The sequence below is a fragment of the Podarcis muralis genome, chromosome 2 (genome assembly GCF_964188315.1).
Source record: "Podarcis muralis chromosome 2, rPodMur119.hap1.1, whole genome shotgun sequence".
Taxonomy (NCBI): Eukaryota; Metazoa; Chordata; class Lepidosauria; order Squamata; family Lacertidae; genus Podarcis; species Podarcis muralis.
This window is the reverse complement of record NC_135656.1, coordinates 81,935,980-81,956,764: the sequence shown is the minus strand read 5'-3', so window position 1 is coordinate 81,956,764 and position 20,785 is coordinate 81,935,980. Positions and strand designations below refer to the sequence as shown.

The 20,785-nt window shown below is 40.2% G+C and overlaps 1 protein-coding gene across 4 annotated transcripts in view; it reads right to left on the bottom strand.

Moving 5' to 3' along the window:
* The window catches only part of CCDC66 (coiled-coil domain containing 66), a 40,428-nt gene extending 20,831 nt beyond the window's left edge, over positions 1-19,597 (bottom strand). Inside the window, exons 1-15 of one of the 4 annotated variants that reach the window (XM_028719091.2) lie at positions 19,401-19,595; positions 16,447-16,511; positions 15,650-15,675; positions 14,737-15,178; positions 13,384-13,549; positions 11,913-12,016; positions 9,657-9,775; positions 9,075-9,248; positions 8,026-8,157; positions 6,365-6,603; positions 5,284-5,368; positions 4,220-4,381; positions 3,574-3,721; positions 2,157-2,309; positions 549-1,027 (exon numbers count right to left, since the gene is read on the bottom strand). In XM_028719091.2, the coding sequence (XP_028574924.2) occupies positions 549-1,027; positions 2,157-2,309; positions 3,574-3,721; positions 4,220-4,381; positions 5,284-5,368; positions 6,365-6,603; positions 8,026-8,157; positions 9,075-9,248; positions 9,657-9,775; positions 11,913-12,016; positions 13,384-13,549; positions 14,737-15,178; positions 15,650-15,675; positions 16,447-16,511; positions 19,401-19,411 (2,505 nt within the window). In that variant the 5' untranslated portion in view covers positions 19,412-19,595. Of the gene's footprint in view, positions 1-548; positions 1,028-2,156; positions 2,310-3,573; positions 3,722-4,219; positions 4,382-5,283; positions 5,369-6,364; positions 6,604-8,025; positions 8,158-9,074; positions 9,249-9,656; positions 9,776-11,912; positions 12,017-13,383; positions 13,550-14,736; positions 15,179-15,649; positions 15,676-16,446; positions 16,512-19,400 lie in introns of all 4 variants that reach the window. The other 3 variants (XM_028719092.2, XM_077924935.1, XM_028719093.2) reach the window with 3 other exon arrangements.
* Positions 19,598-20,785: the final 1,188 nt, after the last annotated feature.

Here is a 20,785-nt window from a genome sequence, read left to right as displayed (position 1 = left end):
CCACAGCGCCACAATTTACTATGTAATAAATGCAGTTTGTTTCTCACTTGTTGTATATAGTCAGCAGCTCTTCCCTTCTGGTTTGCATCTCTCTTGCAGGGACACTATATCTTCCAAGGACACAACAAGGATTCTTTCCCAACATAGCATATTCATTGCTAGTGGTTGCTATAGTATATGAGATGCAAGACTGCCACAGGCCTCTGTTAGGATACACTTAGGACAAGGATTATTTTATATGAGAAAACTCAAGGTCTTGTGAATTTTTCTCATAGCGGTCTTATTTTAATGTTGGGGGGGGGGTTGACATGCCCTTGCAATATTATAAGAAGAAAAGGAAGAAATAATCTGCTAATTTACTATATATGATCATGATCAAGATGGTGCTCAGATGGGCAGCAGTCTGGCACCATGTTGGGCACTGTCCTATCAACATCTGTCCAGAGTGTTTGCAGTAAGAAATTATTAAAATCCATAGAAGAAACAAATGGTGGAGTACAGTATTGGCCTTTTGAGTACAATATTATCATGTTTCTCAATGTACTCACCTTATTCTTAGCATCACATTCATGCTGAAGTGAGGGGGATTCATCTGGAGAAATGCCTTTCTTTTGAGTGAGATTTCCAGGACTATTTCTTTCAACCAACTGAAGCAGTTCCATCTGTCGTCTAGCTTTCTTTTCTTCCCTTTGCCTTTGCATACATCTTGGATATTTTTCCGATGCTGGGATATACCTTTTGCAAGGTTTGTTTATGTTCCAGTCTGGTTTTTTCCAATTCCTTTCAATTGCCTTGCCTTGCTTCTGTTTTTGCGCAAATTGTTCATATAGATTGCTGTAGCTGACAATATTCTCTTTTTCTGAAATCTTCTTTTTATCTAGATACTGTGTCTCTTTCTTGCACTTTTTGCTTTTGAAGTCTGCTTTATATTCTGCAGCAATACCTGGAGATTCACAGTCTGCTCTTCCTTTCCCAGTTTGCTTAGTGCAAATCTCAGAATTAGGGTGCACGTCAATGTTAAAAATATCTAAAAAATAATGATAGATATTTGCATTTCAAGTATTCATTTCACTGTATCCCTATTAAGTTTATTTAAACATCACTGAAATGGGAGTATCCCTTTTTCTTTGCATAGCCAAGCAACATAACAAGGAAAATACATTCAGAATTAGTAGGTATACATGTAAAACTGAATAGGTAATTCATTGCAAAACTTAAAATGTACAAACAATTCTGTTGATTGTCTGCTGTGATAAGGAATATAAAATAAATTTACATATATACATATATGTGTGTGTGTGATTATTGGAATCAACTAACGGAGCATTTTAACGAACTATTTATATAAATTAATATCTAGCATTAATGAGAAAAACACAAGTGTATATGTATAATATCTGTACTTATATTTCCTTTTCAATACAAAAATGAGGGGGAGGAAATGAAACACTAAAGGTGCAAACCTAAACAAACTTAAATCCCGTTGAACTCAGTTGTACTTCCAAGTATATATCCATAGGATTGTGCTATGTGAAGTCCATTGTGTTGGTGATTATAAATTGTGTTGCTGTCCTAGTTTCCCTATGCTGTGCGCTGCTGCCAGTTATTGAAAGGGGAGAGGCATGTTGTGGGTGTAGAACAATAAGCTCCCCCAACAACTGGTATTCAGAGGCATGCTCTGTAATCAGGGCTATATTAAACTCTGTTATTAAACTATATTATCAATATTCTTTCCCTACATCCTGTAGTCCTACTCTCAAAAGCTACTTATAACTCCTTTGTAATCTTGCTCCATATATCCCCAAGCTGTACTAATTTCAAGAATGGGTGATAACTATGAATGCACTAATTTCTTAAATATGTAAATCTTCCAATAAATATCATCAACTGTATCAAAGTGAACTTGGCTCCTCCTCAGTTGTTCTTCTTAAACTTGCAGAGAAAAAACTTATTCGCATCTGATTTTCTCTTACACTTAACAGCACACTATAGACTTAATGCTAATCTCATTTGATCAAGAATGTCTGAAGAAGTAGTCCCTCATTAATGAGGAAGAATATAGGATTCCCCCCCCCATCTAAATTTACTGTTTTACTAGTATAAATGGTAAGACCGGCAATAGATAAGATAATGGAACATGTAATTAACTTGTATACCTGTCTGCACAGCAGTGTCTTTCCGAGGAGAGAGAATAGTTTTGACATCCTGATTCATTAGACTGCTGTTCTCTCCAGAACAGTGATCATTATTATCACGAGTATCAAAAAAGCCATTCAGGTCAGTACAGTAACTCTCACATGGTACATCACCTAAAGGGGAAGAAATAAAATATGTATTCAAATACTGCTAATCACTCAAAAGTTAATGTTTCAAATAAACTGATCAGTTCATAAATCACAGCTTTGTCTGAATGTGTACATTACTAACAGGGACTGCTAAATACAGGGGTTGTGAATTATAATCAAAATAGTTAATAAGGAACTATAGATTATAGGATCTCTGCCCATCCTATAGAGTCAGTCTGAAATTTCATCATGGAAGTTTGGGAAATACAGTGGTACCTCAGGTTACATACGCTTCAGGTTACATACGCTTCAGGTTACAGACTCCGCTAACCCAGAAATAGTGCTTCAGGTTAAGAACTTTGCTTCAGGATGAGAACAGAAATCGTGCTCCGGCAGGGCAGCAGCAGCAGGAGGCCCCATTAGTGGTGCTTCAGGTTAAGAACATTTTCAGGTTAAGTACGGACCTCTGGAACGAATTAAGTACTTAACCTGAGGTACCACTGTAAAGGAGGCCACCAAGAGATGCAAATTCCCCCCCATCCAAAAATAAACCATGGATAAATTTTTTCTGTGTTTTTTCATGGCTTTTTGGAACAGTATGTTTTATATGGTTCTTTCGATGCTCCTGCAAAACGAACAAAACCCAGAACATCTGGGTCTTTACAGTAAGAGCCTAAGCAGCCAGACAGTGACATAATGGCACCATATAGCCAGAATCGAGGAGAAACAGGGCTCTAATCACTCTCACTGTGACAGGGTGGAGATGGGAGGAAAGTGAATGTACCCTCGTGGGCAGAAAAAAGTTCCCAACATCTTCCCTGTCGTTTTCATGTCCCTCCTGAGAAAACTGCTAAAGAGTGGAGGCAGACATTTTAGGAGGTGTGAAAGTGTTTGTGAAATTCAGCCTTCTGTTTTGGCTCTCACTGAACCAGTCTGACTGAGGTTATGTTAAATATCTCTGTGTCAGGGAAACACGTACTTCAGAATTTCTAAGGGCCTGAAAAAAACTTCCAATTTCATTCAGTGAACTAAGGATTATAAATAACTACACTTCAAGAATGAAAGAACTACTACACCATCAATGTACATGGCATTTTATAGGCCGGAAAAAAAGTTCCCCACCTGCATGGCAACTAGGGGGTTATGCCAAAAGCTTTATGGAAAGGTGGATTTTTGAAAATATCCTATCATCAAGATTCCCGAAAGGAACAATTCTTATTTGGGAGGCGTTCTCAAGGAGCAACAAATCAACTCTGTCAAACCCACACCATTTAAACCTGATACTTACCACCACCAATATTCTTCTGCAGTTTGGAAATATCATGCCCCTTCTGAGCCAAATCTTTAATGCGCTGTTCCTGTTTTAACCTCTGCGCCAACTCTTGAGCTCTTTGCATTGTCTGGTATAGCTCATTTGTTTTAACAGTCATTATCTCCTAAATGATAAAGGAAATATACATATAAGAACATTTAGGAAGGAACCAAGACAGAATCTTGAACTACATACCTCTACAACTTGCACATTATGTGAGCTTTTCAAAAATAGGAATGTGAACATCTCTATATACTGAGAAATGGGGGAAGTAGATTTTACTTGTAACCATACCTAGCAACAACTAAGGTGGCTTGGTTTCTCAGCATGTGAGGGCTGAGCTGTGGGCAGCAGTCTGAGGTGAGCTGAGAACCAGAATCCACAGGACAAGCCTGTAGTTGGAAATGAAGATTAAGTCAGCACCAAAGGAAAAGCCAAGTGGCTGGATTACAGAGCAAGCCAGAAGTTAAGACTGATTAAAGGTTATAGGAACAAACCAGAGCTTGTTGCTCAAGCAAGGTGCAATGGGAAAAGCCCTCTTATTCTCCTTCCTGTCCAGGAGAATTTAATGGCCAGCCTGGATGAGCAGGGTCTGCCAAGGACCTGAAGATACTAAACCTACCTCTTTTTGCTTTTGTTTGAGCAGATCATCTTCAAACTGCTTCTTCATTAGCTCCTGCTCTTTTGCAAGTCGGCGCTCTTCTTCTTGTTCTTCTTGTTTCCTTTGTTCCTCTTCAAGTTGTTTTTTCTTCCGCTTTTCCTCCACTTGAGCCATTATGGCTTTCTAGAAAAATCAAATTGATGATAAAACGCTCTTAGGAATTAGGGATCAAATGTCATTTAGAAAAAAATCCTCTAAATGTTATACTTTTTGGAATTATTTCCTAATATATATTTTGCTATTTGTTTTCTTATTGTATCATTCCCATAAGTTTTTTTTTTTAATTCCTACATCTGGATTATGACTAAAAGTATATGTTTATCTAGGACTAGGGTCTTTTAAAACTTTTTCAGCTTCAAAAATCAGAGAAACATTTTTGAACCTATATTGTAGTGTTTTGACATGTGGCTAAATAGAAGGCTTAAGGGTAACACAGGAAAAATATATCCTTGTCTTATTTTCATATATGAGAGGCATTTTGAAATGGATGAATTTTCAAACTTAGTAAGTTATATATTTCAATATTATTGTATATTTTACACTATGTTGTAACTTGTTCTGCACCTTGGGATGAATGGTAGGATAGAAATGCTATAAAGAAATAAACAAAACAATGTTTCAAATATTGAAAGTGATTTCCTCTAAGAAAAATGAAAATTCCATTCAACTAGTTTAATTTCCTTTGCTGTTCTTTTCTTTAATATGTTAAAGTGTTTTTAATTATTTTTAATGTTTTGTCAGTTTAAGAAGGTTTTTTAATGATAGACACCTCAAGCTTTTCTTTCTAAAAATAAACTCAACAGCAATAATACTAAAATCACCACCAGATTTGTTTAATCAGATAAAAGAAAAGAAGCTGTCTGTCATGGTTCTACCTACAATCAAGCCCAACTACATCATTACACTTCCTCTCACTGCTTGTTCAGTTTATGTTTTTGGTCAAGTTTTAATGTTTTCTTCCACTTAATAGAAAAAACAGGAAATTAAACACACACAAAACCCTATATTAGAAGTTAGTGATCTACCTGATGTTCTAATTGTTTTTGCCGTCTCCTTCCTCTCTCCTCAATTTGAGCAGGATCCATGAGGGCAGTCATTGAGCGAAGGAAACTGTCAACAGAAAAGCATTTAGAGACACAAACATCGTAATTTAAGTAAATACATTGCTACACAACACCCGTGTCTTCACAGCAGTGCAAGATTCCAGGGGTCCAGGCTCTTACCCAGAGTCTGTGCTTCCTTTTGGACAATGAGGCACAGTAGAGACTGTGGTGTCTTTATGATATTTGGTTCATTTGGACATATATACAACGTGAGCCTGGATGAAGAGAGTGCAGAGCATTCACAGCCCAAGTGGGCCCTGTTCCTTCTATTACTGCAGCCTCTGATTCCAAGGGACCACATACATTGTGTTTGCCCCTCTCTGCAGCATAAAACAGATTGCTCACCTCATGCTACGTGCTCCCTCTTCAGCTTGCAAAACTAACCCTTTCCCCTCTTTGCTTACTTCATCGCCCACTGCAATTCTGCCCCTGTATCCTGAAACACTTGTCTTTTGTCTCTGCTTACTATTTTTCACCTCAGGGAGGGCTTTCCCCATTTTCTGTCCTGCCCAGAGAGTTAATGGGCTAAAGACTGGCCGTCATTGGTCCCTGTGCCTCCAATGACCCACACTCAGCTAGCTCTGCCAAGATGGCCTGGGTCATTAGCATAAGCTGAATTTAGGGGTCTCCGTGTCTGGCAAAGTTTAGTCAAACCTAGATTAATTTTAATTTATAATAAATCCAAGAATTGTCGGTAACTTACACCCACAAACTCTGGCCTATAACAATATCAACACATTGTACAGTGTAAAAACCCACCCAGAACATTTCTGCACACCTGTTATTACAGTGACAATATTTAATGTAAATTTTTATTTACTGACTTTTAATGAAATAAAACTCCTCTGAAGAAAATTATTCTAGAGTTTAGCACATAAATAGAGAATGCTAACTAAAACCAAAACAAATGTACTGAACGATTTCCAAAGAGCAAACAGCATTATAATTTATTATACTAATTAAATGTTGGCATCAATTTGGGAAACCCAAGGGGGGCATTCACCTGGCTTTCTGATTTGGCTCTGAAATGTTTCCAATTGCCTTTCCTGAAATCTCCACTTCTGAAGGCGTGAGATGACATGAAGTTGTAGGAGTAAAAGCAGTCTGGTGCTGGGGTTCAGGTAAAAGTTGAAAAATTTCAGGCTGCTTTTTATACGTTGTATTTAAAGGGTATTGTGAAAATGAATTAGCATGATTCCTGAAAGAATCAAAATGCATTGTCCACTTGTCATGCTCTTCACCCTAAAGAAAATTGAAGGAAATATATATATCATTTTTATGCACATCTCAAGTTTTCTGCCAGAAGGCCCTCAAAGCAGCAAACAGTATAAATTACATTCTGTAAAAGTATGCGTGTTGAATTATTATTGTTACTATTTTAAAGGAACTATCTAAAATTTGGGAAACCTGCTTAAGTTAAGACAGTGTGAAGTACTCACATCTGAACTGACCACATCTCAGAGGGGAAACAAACCTTTTAAAACAGAGTTTGACTTACATCACTCGTTTTGCCAGTACAGTGGTACCTCAGGTTAAGTACTTAATTCGTTCTGGAGGTCCGTACTTAACCTGAAACTGTTCTTAACCTGAAGAACCATTTTAGCTAATGGGGCCTCCTGCTACCGCCGTGCCGCCAGAGCACGATTTCTGTTCTCATCCTGAAGCAAAGTTCTTAACCTGAAGCACTATTTCTGGGTTAGCGGAGTCTGTAACCTGAAGTGTATGTAACCTGAAGCATATGTAACCTGAGGTACCACTGTATATGTTCTTCCAGGTTGCCAGGTCACCTTGACCAAGCTGGTGCTCAACTCCAGTGTGAGTCCCCCTTCCTGCTCCTCCCCCAGAATGCCCATTTTTCAGGTCTTACACCATCTTAAATTCCACCAGGCTCAGATTAGCTGGCTGGGTTCCTTCTGAGCCAGGACAGGGAACTTACAGCAGCGTAGCTCAGGTGAGCAGGAACCAGCCGGCTAAACCACTAGTCTGTCATATCCTAACTCACTCCTCCCAGCAGAGCTAGGATTAGGTTTATGCCCTCAACAGTAAACTACTGAATGCTTAGAAGCAAATCCCACAGAGATTAATAGGGTTATGAATACTCAACACTATTTAGCATTGCCCTTGTGCTCTCCCATTGTAATTTCTAAAAACATTTCTAAAAACTTGCTGAGCATTGGGCTGCAAGTTACTTGGCACTAGGTCCCTTTCTGTAGGACTTTTAAATGTGCATAGTTTTGCACTCACAGCATACACCAGGCATGGGCAGATGTTTGGGACTACAATGCCCATCATCCCTAGCTAACAGTACCAGTGGTCAGGGATGATGGGAATTGTAGTCCCAAACATCTGGAGGGCCGGAGTTTGCCTATGCCTGGCATACACAATCATCCAACAGCATATTTCTCCAGCTCCTTGCTGAGGGCGCTAGATACAAATAACTAAATAAATAAATAGCAGAGATATTAAAGAAATGGGTACATGCTACTCCTTCCCTTGCTCTCCCAGCTCTGATATCATGTAGCACAAGGGCTTTACACATCTTATTATATACTCATGGAATTCTCCGTTCTCTGGGTAATTTTATTAACTGGGCCAGAGTGAAAGACATGGACAACATAAACCATTTCTCATTTCAAATTATTACCCTTCATAGACCACAGCTACCTTGGATAAATTACACTTTTCTTCAAGTTTTCGTAGTCTGTCAGCTTCTTTTTGTTTATCAAGTTCTTCAAGCCACTTCTTCTGCTGCTCACGTTTTACAGCACTAAAAGGATGCTCTACTGGTGTCGCTTCCTAAAAGAAAAAGGCAACATCTTTTACTTCCATTTACTCTCAGATTAATCCATTTGATTAGTATTTGGGCTTTACACTATAAAAGTGGGACACTCTGTACAGGTATGTACATGCATGTGTTTGAATAATCAGAGCAACAATTTTAAAACTGGGTCTTGATCACATCACTGCCATGCAATTTTTAACCGCTGTTTAAGGTCTGCTATTGGCGCTATTTATAGTGCATATGGGGACCCCAACACTAGAGGGAGACCAGATTTCTATGGGCTGTAGTTACTGGATGCACATCACATGTGATTCTGTCCTTAAGAAACAGCTAAAATCCATGAGCAATTTCCTGGCTCACAATAAATTTTAAAAGTAGTATTTGGCGAGTGTGTTATCTTCTTTTTTGGAAATGCAGACAAAGTAAAGGGAACACAGTTGTCCCATGACAATTTCCTTATAAAAGTTAAGGCAAGCTGGTTTTATAGAATGGATCCCAGCAGAGCATTTCATGTCCTTTTACGTAACTAGAATAAATGACATCTTTCTTAAATATACTTTTGAGTAAAATAATATTAGTACTGTCTTGATAGTTATTAAAATGAAGTTAATTTCAGCCTCCACACATCTAACATTCTACCATACTGGAGAGATAATATTTCCCAATTGAGAATAAAGGTAAAGGTAATTGAGAATAGCCTATGACAAAAGGACGGCAGGCAACCCCTCAAGTCTGATCTGACATGTTGGATTCTACTTCCAATCCTAAGTGGGTTAAATAATTCTACCAGTGTCCTAATGCTACTTAAGGCACCTCTGAATGATGCCTACTCAGCCAAGCTCCTGAAAGCCACATTCCAAAAGCAGAGAAATGCACTGCCCAAAATTTAAGGTTTAAAAATGTGAAACACTGCATGCAAATAAATTCTTACCCCTAACACAAATGCTGTTCGAATAGCAGCTGGTAAATCAGGAGAACTGAAACTAGAAAACTGTCCAGTTTGGCCACTTGAAACACTGGGTGAAGTTTCACTAGCCTCAGTGGTCAAAGTTCTACAAATGTGGGTATCTTCCGTTGCAGCACTGAAGTCATCTGAAAATGCCATCTACAAACAAAGTATCTTGGTGACTTCAAATGAACTGCTTTTTTCCATTGGTGTTAAAATGTAAACATGTTTCATGCAATTATATATTATTCAATTTTGTCCAGTTAAAAAATACGCACACACCCATCACCACCACTGTGCATTAGGAATTGCAATTAATTCTAAATGCCTTTGCGAGAGAACTTCATAAAGGGAGAGGAATTTCTTTAAGATGGGCCTGCAAATATATTTGCAATAGGACATGGAACCTCCAAATTATTTGCCTTCTCTAAAGATGTATCAGTGTGTACAACTAAACACAAAAAGGCAGGCATATATTTTAGATAACAGCACAGGATGGAATTACAATATTGGCAAAAATATAAGCAACATTTATTGCATTGAACAAAATGGTTTGTTTATTTCTACCTGAGTCATTTGCCCCTTGTCGAAGCAACAGCTTACTGTATCCATTTTCTGCCTCAGGTGATATTTGGACTCTGTTTCCAAAGTTTCTTTCAGTTTCTTCTTGAAAGCTATCTGTTCATCTTTAAATGAGAGAAATCATCAGTGTAATGTCTCATTGGCTCATTCTGGATGTCACAATATCCACTGTGACAGTGGATCTGCCAAGAAGAAGCCTGGGCCAGGATCAGTCCTCCCTCTCTGTCATGCGGCAGATTGAAAGCTTTTGTTTCTGGTGTTTTTTTGCTAACTGCAATGTAGCTTTATGTGGTGCTGGTTCTAAACAAACCAGTTAAGATCAACCAGTTTGTTAGGTTTGGATGACATGACAAACTACAATTAATCAAACGCAGAAAGAAAAGTTTCCAAGCTCCTTGCAGGTGCACCAGGGGAAGGGAGGGGCAGTGCATAAATGCATGCCTCGCCTAGGCTCATTCCTGTCATGCTAAATCATGGTTTATCACAATGTGCAAACACAGCCACTAAATACAAATAACCACATTGCCAAAAGGAGAAATATTAAGCTTTTAAAAAAATACAGAGTGGTAACCAAATGTGACCATCTGAAAACACAGGGGAATGCATCAACAGAACAGAGAGGGATGAAATTTTCAATTATCTCCTCTTCCTTCCTGGAGTATCTCATCCCCCTCCCCTCAGAAAAATCATCTGCTCTGTGGGTCCCAACCCTCTAGAGGAGATTTAAAGCAGGGCACAGGCTGCTGGGAGAACCACCAACAATTGCCGACCTCCCCACTCCACTGATTATTCCCCTTCTGTCAGCGAACAGTCACCAGTGAGTGTCACCCAGGGAAATCATAGTGTAAGTTAACTAAAAATAACCAGACTTTGACAATTTCTTTTTAAAAATGAGAGAGATTTGCTCTAAGTTCAGAAACTCTCACCAATGGGAAATGATGGCAGAGAATGCAGCAAATAAAAACTGAAGGAAAAAAACGTTTGCCCCCCTCCCAAATAGCTTAGAATTAAGTGAGTTCTAAAAATCACTGATTAGAAGGAGAAAAAATGCCCTGTCTTCTAAATTTCAGAGCAGTACAATTTATATAGCACTTTAAGGCTGTGATTCAAAGAACACATATCTTAGAAGAAATCAATAAGAATTACTGCCTGGAAAATGCACCAATATGTATTTCATTCCCCCCACCCCACCCCCGTTAATACTTAGAACCACTCTGCAGAGGTCAGTATTTTTATCTCCATCTTACATATGGAGAACAATGAAGAATCTACCCATAACCAGAGAAGAAACCATTTACTCAGTTTGACAACGTTCTCTGTGCATTTGCTAAGTGAACTGCATGCTGGGGCCCCAATCCATATTTACACAGGTTTTAACCATTGGAAGCCTACTGAAGCCCCATTCCAGTTTGGTCCTTCCACACCTTCCATTTGCACTGTGTAAAATTGCCTTATGGGGACGTGGGTGGCGCTGTGGTCTAAACCACAGAGCCTAGGGCTTGCCGATCGGAAGGTTGGCAATTCAAATCCCCATGACAGGGTGAGCTCCCATTGCTCGGTCCCAGCTCCTGCCCGCCTAGCAGTTCGAAAGCATGTCAAGGTGCAAGTAGATAAATAGGTACCGCTCTGGCGGGAAGGTAAATGACGTTTCCATGCGCTGCTCTGGTTTGCCAGAAGTGGCTTAGTCATGCTGGCCACATGACCCGGAAGCTGTCTGCGGACAAACACCGGCTCCCTCAGCCTATAGAGCAAGATGAGCGCCGCAATCCCAGAGTCATCCGCGACTGGACCTAATGGTCAGGGGTACCTTTACCTTTACTAAAATTGCCTTTGGAACTTGCAATTTACTTCTAAATAAACCATTCACACTAACTGACTGAATGGCGTCACATCCAATATGGCCCTAAGTGGAAATTTAAACAGTCACTGCGGTTCAGTCTTGTAGTTACATCAGTTTGAAGGCTCATAAAAATTGCATATACTTTAGGTAACAGTTATTTTTATTTGCTTGACACATACAACTAAGTGGGGAGAAATGAAAATGTTTAAACGTCAAGGTCCTTTACTTTAAATATCGCATTAATAGCACAAAAAACACCACTAGCCTATAAAGCTTGGCTTGCAGATTGATCATATTCCACCCCCTTGTATGCAGTTAACTACAGCAACAATATCTATTTGTAAAATGAGGTGGCTGTTTAACAATTGTAAGCTATAGAAATGCAGTTAATTACACTGTACCTAGTTCCTTCTTCCACTGAGACTTCTTCGCATCTAATAAGGTTTTGTCCCTTTCTCTTTCTCCCAAAGCACTAAATATATCAGCTGGTTTCCACGAATTCCTGCTGAAGAAAATCAAAGAGGTTTTAAAGCTCAGTTATTAAAGTAACTGCTAATCATATTGGGTTGACTCTAGTTTTTGCTCTCCAGCAGGAAGTGGGGATGAGGCTACTTTAACTGATTCTTCCCACCAGCCTCAGCCTGCTTAGCAGTACTTAGCACCATCTCCCACCCTGTTCCAGGATGTTGAGGAGAAGGGAAATGGTTAAAGTTAATTCCCCCTGTATAATCTCTCCACTGCATGAAAAGCCCTCCTGGAAGGTGAAGTCTGAATCCAACCATTTGAGAATGATAGAATCAGAGATGGGAGACTCCAGACAGGCTCATGTTGATATAATCCTTACAGCACTTCCAACTTGGTACAGGGTATATCAAATACAGTATCTTTTGACTAGCTACTTGCCTAGTAACTCCCCACTAAAGAAACAGACTAAGGCTGCATTCCTAACCCCACTTAACTCTGAATAAGCCCTACTGAATCCAACAGGACTTATGTCCATGTACAAATGATTGGCATCGCACTGTAAATATTTGACTAAAAAATAAAGGACCAAATGAAACTAGTGTCTATGTTCATTTGCATAATATCCTCAATAACTGCATCCAAGAGCATCCGATCATATGTAGTGTTCAAGTGACCAGGATGTATAGTTGGAGATATAGGATTGTGTTCAACCTTAGCACTAAGGAGATCATTCTATCAGCGCAAGCATTTCTGCTTGCCCAGCATAATGCTCTCCCCTCTCCTCTCCCTGCATGCTGTTTAGGGTGTTTGCCCAACCTTCCTCAGTAGATCTGGGGAGGAGATTGCACTAGTGGGCATCCTTGCACTGGCTTCTGTTAGCACGAGTTAAATGACAAAGCCCCATAGGTTTTCATGCAAGTATTCCTATATAATTCTATAGGGCTGGGCGCTATATACCGTACTGGCCTGAATATAAGCTGCACCTTTAAAATTGGAGGGGGGAAAGGAAAAAAAGAAAAAATACCCGACTATAAGCCGCTCCATTCCTCGCTGCTCCTGGCTGCATACTGGGTAGGGGGGGAGCCGGGCTACGTTGCCGGTGGCCTTTCACCTTCCTCTCTCTCTCCCTTCCTGACCTTGGGGGAGAGAACGCGGGACTACGCGCGCTCCTGGCGCTGTTGGCCTCGCACTCCTGGCTGCATACCATAAAGTTGTGAATATAAGCCGCACTTAAACTTTTCATGGTCAGAATTTGGGGGGAAAGTGTGTCTTATATTCGGGCCAATACGGTATTATGCTGTGTAAAAGGGTCTATCCACTGTACATCATGAAGCAGTCTTTTTCAAAGCATTCATATTATTTAAAAATTTCAAATAATCTGAATTTGAGTTTAAAAGACCTACATACGCGATAGCTTTCTGTTCAGCCTGCTTGGATAGTCCTTGGTTTTTGTTTGAAATGAAACTATGTTCACTTGGAACAGATGGAACATCACCAGCCTTTTGGAGTAATCCCATTATGTTTTCTTCTGTGGTCTGATTAGCAGGAATGTTGCTATCTGCACTGTTTGTTACTGGAAAAGAAAAAGTACCTTTGAAAATTAATGCTGCGGTAGAGTTTGTCCTTATTTCCTAGCCTATGTACAATCCTTTCAGAAACCATTAAAAGTCAGCTAAATTATATTTAGGGTTACATCCAATGTTGCTGTTTTTACTTAAGGGAGATATCCCTAAATCCCTTTTCTGATGAAACAGTGATGCCAGGACTTCTAACCATATTTACTTGCAAATGAAACACTGGTGCATTAATGTGTTTTTGGAATATTCAGCATGCTTATGCCTGTGAACCAACTCAGTTACTTTTTAAACTCTGAATTTAAATGGAAAAATTCAAGTACATTACATTGACATCTATTGTGAATGGCACATAAAAACAGAAGCAGGGACCTAAATCTTCCCATTTAATGATGATGTAGATTATTGCAGGAAAGCCTGCAAAATATGGACCAGCTCTGAAGTTGAAAGCAGGCACAAATATAAACTAGATACTATTTTCATCACAAGTGTAAAGTACCATTAAGCTCTATGAGTGGCTAGTTGCAAACCTAGAGCCACTTACTTGGGAATAAGTCCCACTTAACACATGGGACATACAGCTGATTAGACAGTAATTTGACTGTATTGTAAGAATGCATTTTCAGACCTTTCTCCAACCTAGCAAAGTTTTATGTCAGTCAGAATCTGGTAAGGTAGGAAGCACAAGGTATATTAGTTGGTACTAAGAACTTACATGATTTAACTTGGTTGGGAAAGACCTATTTTATAGCATTTAGAGATTCACAGAAATAAGAGCAATATTTTTAAAAGTTTACACCAAAATGAATTCAGATAAATGCAAATAACTTCTGAAAACCAGTCTACTATACTGTGAATAAGTACAGTACAAATTAGATAATACAGTATTCCATATCAGACCTTTAGGAGGACATCACAACAAGAATCAAACTGCATTATGATCTAAATTTAAATGAAACATGACTTCTTTCCTAAGCCCAAACAATGGACCATATATTTCACTAAATAAATAATAAGGCTATGAGAACCACTGAAAAGCCATTCATAATTTTCCAGGTTTTGATCCAACAGTGGCTTATTTGATCGTTTTATTTTGATGTAAGCATCTCATTACTTTCCAAGCATTAGGCTTATTTTAAAGTAATCAGAAAATAATTTGGTTCTGTGTAGAAATTAAATATCTTACTTCTTTTTTCCTTCTTTTCATCCTGAAGCTGAGAGGTTCCTGTAGTTGCTTCTTTTACAGCCATCAAAATCTGTTCAAGCTGCTGTTGCGTTAAACATACCAAATTGTCCCTTAGCTCCTCGATGGAAACAGGATGTTTTTTGAGTTTCTTGTTTGATTCCGGAGGTTTCTTAATTGAAATTCTGGTGTTACCTGGCTTTGCAGTTGTGTTCTCTTTTTGAATGATAAAGGTGCTGTCTTTATTGCAAGGTTCTTTGGATGAATCCTTAGTAGATATCAAAGTTTCACTATTCTTCCCATCTTTTGTCAGGGACAGTCTTGATCCCACTTTCTGTTTCGTAAAACATTCACTCTTTTCACAGGAAGTGTGCAATGATTTCAGAATATGCCCATTCTGTTTTGTTCTCAATGTATGTTTAAATGTTTTGTTTTTATTACACATCTGTTAAGACAACAATAATGAGCTTATTAGAATACCCTCCAAAAACTGAAGCTGTTTTTCTAAGCCATGCTGATGAAATGGTTTTTAGTTGTTCCAGCCAAGGAAGTAGGTCTGCTCTTGAAAAAAAAATTTTAGAATTACAGCCTATTTCAAAGAAGGCTGTACTGGAGAAACACAAGAGGTTCAAGCAGAAATTTCAAGCAGAAAAACAGATTATTTTCTCATCTCAATACTAAAACAAATGCTAGCACGCAAACTAATTTAAAGGCCATTTGACCAGAGTCCAACAAAACTTACAAGTAATTCTGCATGCCCAAGAGGGCTTTAAATTAGGGGTTTTCAAAAAGCCATCCAATTCATGCAACTGGAGGGGCTGTCAAAAGCAGTTTGTGATATGGCATTGAAGACTGACTTTAGGGAATGCAAAATCAGTTTACGCAAAATAAAAAGTACACTTTTAAGAAAACTTACCTTTACACTTGGTTTGGATTTACTCACTGTGAAAGAAAAATACATAAGAATGAGAACAAGGTCTAGGGCAATGTCAGCTTATAACAGGGGAAATGGTATCAGCTGGAAAAAATATCAGTGGCAGTGTGGCTAAACCCCTTATGTGCAAAGAGAACAAGCACTAGATGAGGTGCTCCTCCATTGCTCCTTTGTGCCCTCCTCTTCCTTTTGTGCTCTAACTTAAGCATTAAGTTACATTAAACCAGAGTCCCAGTCATGTCCAAGCCAGAGAAATCTGGCTTAATGCCTGCTAACAAACCAAGAAAATAAGTCAGAATTGGTTAACTCAGGAGCTTATTCTCAAGTAACTATGAAGGACTGTAGTCTTAACATTTTTGTAAAATTCCTGTACACCCAAATTAATTATTTATTATAGTTATCTGTCTCTCATTTTTTTTTAAATCACAAACCCTAGACCAGGGTTGCCTACTCTTGACGGGCACTGCTCTTCAGTTTCAGGCATAAAGCCTGCTATAAAATTCTTTTAACTGGAAATGCTGGGGATTAAACCTGGGGAAGCAAATACTCTACCATTGAACTATAGTCACTCCCTGAGAACTACACCTGTTGTGTTCTGTGAATTGTGGCCAGTGTCTTCACAATGCCTATGTGCTGGTGTAATCAAACCACAGTAGTTTGTGGTTCGAATAGAACACATCTCACGCATGTATTTAAAAGTCTGTTATGAAACTCATTTTGTCTATACAAAGACTATAGTAAATCTTAATATCGACCATTATACATAAAAGTAATCATACCACAAGGCGCCACTATCAGTCTTGGTTTTCCATCCAGTATTTCAGTTTCAAGCTTTAAACCATCCCTGTAATATAAAAGAAAGTAAAATGTGTCTATAATTGTAATTTTGATGGGGAAAGACAGAGCATAATTTTTACACAGTAATCATGAACCAATGACAACCATTTCCAATTTAAATAGTGTCACAACAGTAAAGATATAAACTAAACACTGCCATCAAATGAAACACTGCCATTAAAGAGCAAAAGGGAGAAGATGGAAACTTGATGAACCTTATAAGCAAATGTAGACACATGGAGTAGAACAGGACACCCTCTCCAACACAGCACCACCTTCTGAGACTACTGTAGCCACTGTAATGTCATGCATTCTAGGCCCAGCCAAGTCAACTGGGTCAGAGGGTGAAAACTAGAGATTGGGCTATTACAGAGGGGGCTCTATGATAGTCCCTTCCTGGCACAGGTTTTTGAGACAGCTCATCTGTTTTCCTTTGCTTTTAATTGAAAAGTTTTGTTCCGAAGTCTGTTTCCAGAGGATTTATTGGGCATTTACTGAATTGTATACAGTAAATCCACAACTTACACACACTGAAGTTGTGCACATTCAGCTTTATGCAGGTGGTGAAAATAAATAAATAAATAAATAAATAGGGAGCAGAAAGGGGGTGGGGTGTCAGGGGAAAAAAACTTTGGGAATCCCAACTGTCACTGAGCCCAATGTGTATTGACTATACATTATTTTGCCTTTAGGCACAATCCATGGAACATAATCCCATTTAAATTGCAAGCTTACTGTATTTAAATTCTGCAACATGTTTTTAATGTTTTAAATTTTATTAGAAAAAGTATATAAGTTATATGTAAACCAGCTTGGTAGGGCTAGTCTTGAAAGGCTGCTTAGAAATACTGGAAATAAAGGACAGCATGTTCAGTGGTAAAGAAACCCACTGGTTGTAGCTCCAATCCATTTCCCAGCATAACTCATCCACCAGGGTGACCATCCCTAAAGCAGGAATGAAACCAGATTAGAATAGAAAAGAGGGGCTGCAACCTGAACTCCCCACCCCCACCTCATGGACCATTTTGACAGACGGGCAGAGCCACCAACCGGTAAATCACCCAACATCACCATGAAGTCAGATGGCGTAACGTCAAAGGAAAAAATGGGAGTGTGCTCCCTATTCTTTTATTTCTTCCTTGGATTCAAACTGTGCTGGCAAAGGAAAATCCAAGCACCACTTGAAGCAGCAATGACCTCCACTTCGTAACTCTGGTCAGCTGCAGGCTTGTGGTCAGCACTGAATATGAATTCAGGGATGAATGCAAGTCTCACTTGCAACTGCAGTTTGCTCCACTTTGGAACCTGCATCAGTTGGGAGCGCCAAGTGGAGCTGATTATTCAATGATCTGCATTTGGTGCCATATTTAAAAGGAGGAACTATTTTGAGCACACTCTAATGCTCCTGGTTGTTCCCTGCTGCTGTAGTGTTACCTGCCCCACACCTGATGTTAGGTGTGATGTCAGGTGTGGGACAGGTGGGAACAGCTTGGGCCATCAATGACTGAAGGTTTTCCTCCATTAACTGCTGCTCACCAGTTCCCAAATTGGCACCTTACACATAAGAGCCTAAATCCAGCACGGGTATTAGGCATATCTAAATAGATTTATTTTAATGGCTTCTGGGAAATCTAGCTGTGTTAGACTGGGGGTAGTGTAAACATTAAAAAAGCCTGCTGGATCAGATCAAAGTCCCATGTAGTTCACCTTGGACAAACATGGGAAGTTTGCAAGCAGAACCTGAGCACATTATTATTATTATTATTATTATTATTATTATTAGTTGTTGTAGTAGTAGTAGTATACCACCATTCACCTGAAGAGCTCAGGGTAGTTCACAGTATAAAAATACAAGATAAGAACAAAAAATAAATATAAACAGAAAAAGAAACAAAGCAAAACAATAACCGCCCCCCAACACATTTAGAAGGATATAGAATGTATCCCCACTTGCAATTCACAAAAACCGGAATTCAGAGGCGAGTTGCCTCCTACAGTGGAGGTAAAATACCACCATCATGGCTAGAAACCATTGGCAGCTTTATCCTCCCGTTAATTTGTCTAATCCCCTTTGAAAGCCACCTGACCTGATGGCCATCACTACATCTTGTGGGAGTGCACATATGTACAGAAACCTCCTAGCTCGTTTTTATAGCAAATGAGTACAGTGGTACCTCAGGTTAAGTACTTAATTCGTTCCGGAGGTCCGTTCTTAACCTGAAACTGTTCTTAACCTGAAGCACCACTTTAGCTAATGGGGCCTCCTGCTGTCGCTGCGCTGCCAGAGCCCGATTTCTGTTCTCATCCTGAAGCAAAGTTGTTAACCCGAGGTAATTTTTTGGGTTAGCGGAGTCTGTAACCGGAAGCGTATGTAACCGGAGGTACCACTAGTAAACTGTGTCACCAAAATTTATTGGAAGGTTTTTAGAGGGTAACACTTTCTAAGATGCACGCCGGTGCGTGTGTGTGTGTGTGTGTATATATATATATATATATCTACGAAAGCATATATATATATATATATATATGTGTGTGTGTGTGTGTGTAAGAGAGAGAGAGAATCGCGTGTGCTGGGGGAGTTGTAAGGCAACCCGGACACGAAGCAGGTCTTGAAGCTCCCACAGCACCCATCCTTTGTCCAGGTGTGCACAGATTGTGACACACAGTAACTGGCGGCGCAATAACCTTGTCGGTTATTTCATGGGTGGGAGGCTTCAGGTTCTGGGGTCCGGGGCTTGTGCCTCGTGCCCCCCCTCGAAAGGTTCAAAAGGAAGCCTCTCCGTGGTGACCACAAGGAGGGAGCCACGTACATGACACACGCGACTGCCTGCCTGCCTGCCAGCCACCGACCCACCCACCCACCAAACCAGCGCAGGGAGAAGAGGGCTCTTCTTACCCCAGATTCATGGCTCTTTCCTCCGCTCTGTACGGCAGGCACAGAAACCCAGGAGGGACTCAGCAGCGGCAGGAGGAAGAGGAGGAAGCGCACAGAACAGCCCCTCGGGGACACTGAGCCTGGGCTGATCCCTGCTTAATGTGTGTACGTCGGTTGCTGCTACCGCACAATGAGAGGGGAGCTGATAGGGCCAGGGCCGCTGCGGACTTCTCGCCAATGAGCTGTGCTCACACTCAGCGGGTAGCGCTGCCTGGCTGCGAGGCATTGTGGGAGTTGGAGTCCGGCCGAATCTTGAGGGCTTCCCCTCCCCTCCTTTTCCTCCTTCCCGCCCGCTTTCCTTCCCGCTCTCGCGTGGCGCGCGCAACGGGAGGCGGAGAGCAAGAAGCCGTTAGGAGGCGCGCGCGTCTCCCCCCCCCCACCTCCCTGGCGGGGCCGAACGTTCCTCCCAAGGGTGACCTGGCACTATTTCGCCCCTGTGGAGGAGTCATGCTGTTCTCCTGATGGTTGCTTGCGACCAGTCTCTCCCTCAGATGCATCTAAATAAATAAATCACGAAAAATCACGTCTGTTCTGGTTCTAGGCAACGTCTTGAAAATGTTTAGTAGCCAGTGGTGCCGAGGACTGAAATAATAGAATCAGGAACGAAGCCTAACCTGACACAAAAAATTACTACTACAACTGTCAATATTGTCATGGCTGTATTGGGCACTTGTGTGCATGTTAAACGGTTAAGTGGTTTAGCACAGCTTGTCTGATAAAATAAATCGGCAAAATCAAAATCTGTTATCACCCCTAAAAGTCTCCCCCCCCCCCACAACTTACATCACTACTAGGAATTCAAAATTCTTTGTGGAAGTAGCACCTATGATAAAATATGTTTAGAAAAGATGCAAAATGCTCTTTCTACAAGTGTACTCCCAAGTTCCCACAAACAAGTAATTGGGACTGCTGAAAGAGGCTATGGGAAATTTGAGCAAAGGCATATGCGGAAATTATGCAGAAAACAAAATAGCAATTTATTAAAAATAAGAATACATAGATATGGTTAGTTGATTCTGTAAATTGGCAAAAGTATACAAATCCTCAAAGGTTTGAACAGTATCCATGCTTACTTTTTCATCACAGTATTGTATCTTACTTCTCAACCACCACCAGGGCCTGGTGGCAAGTGCTTCCTTCCATTAAAGGTAAAGGACCCCTGACAGTTAAGTCCAGTCGCAGACGACTCTGGGGTTGCGGCGCTCATCTCGCTTTACAGGCCGAGGGAGCCAGCGTTTGTCCACAGACTGTTTTTCCGGGTCATGTGGCCAGCATGACAAAGCAGTGTCTGGTGCAACAGAACACCGAAACCAGAGCAGTGCATGGAAACACTGTTTACCTTCCCG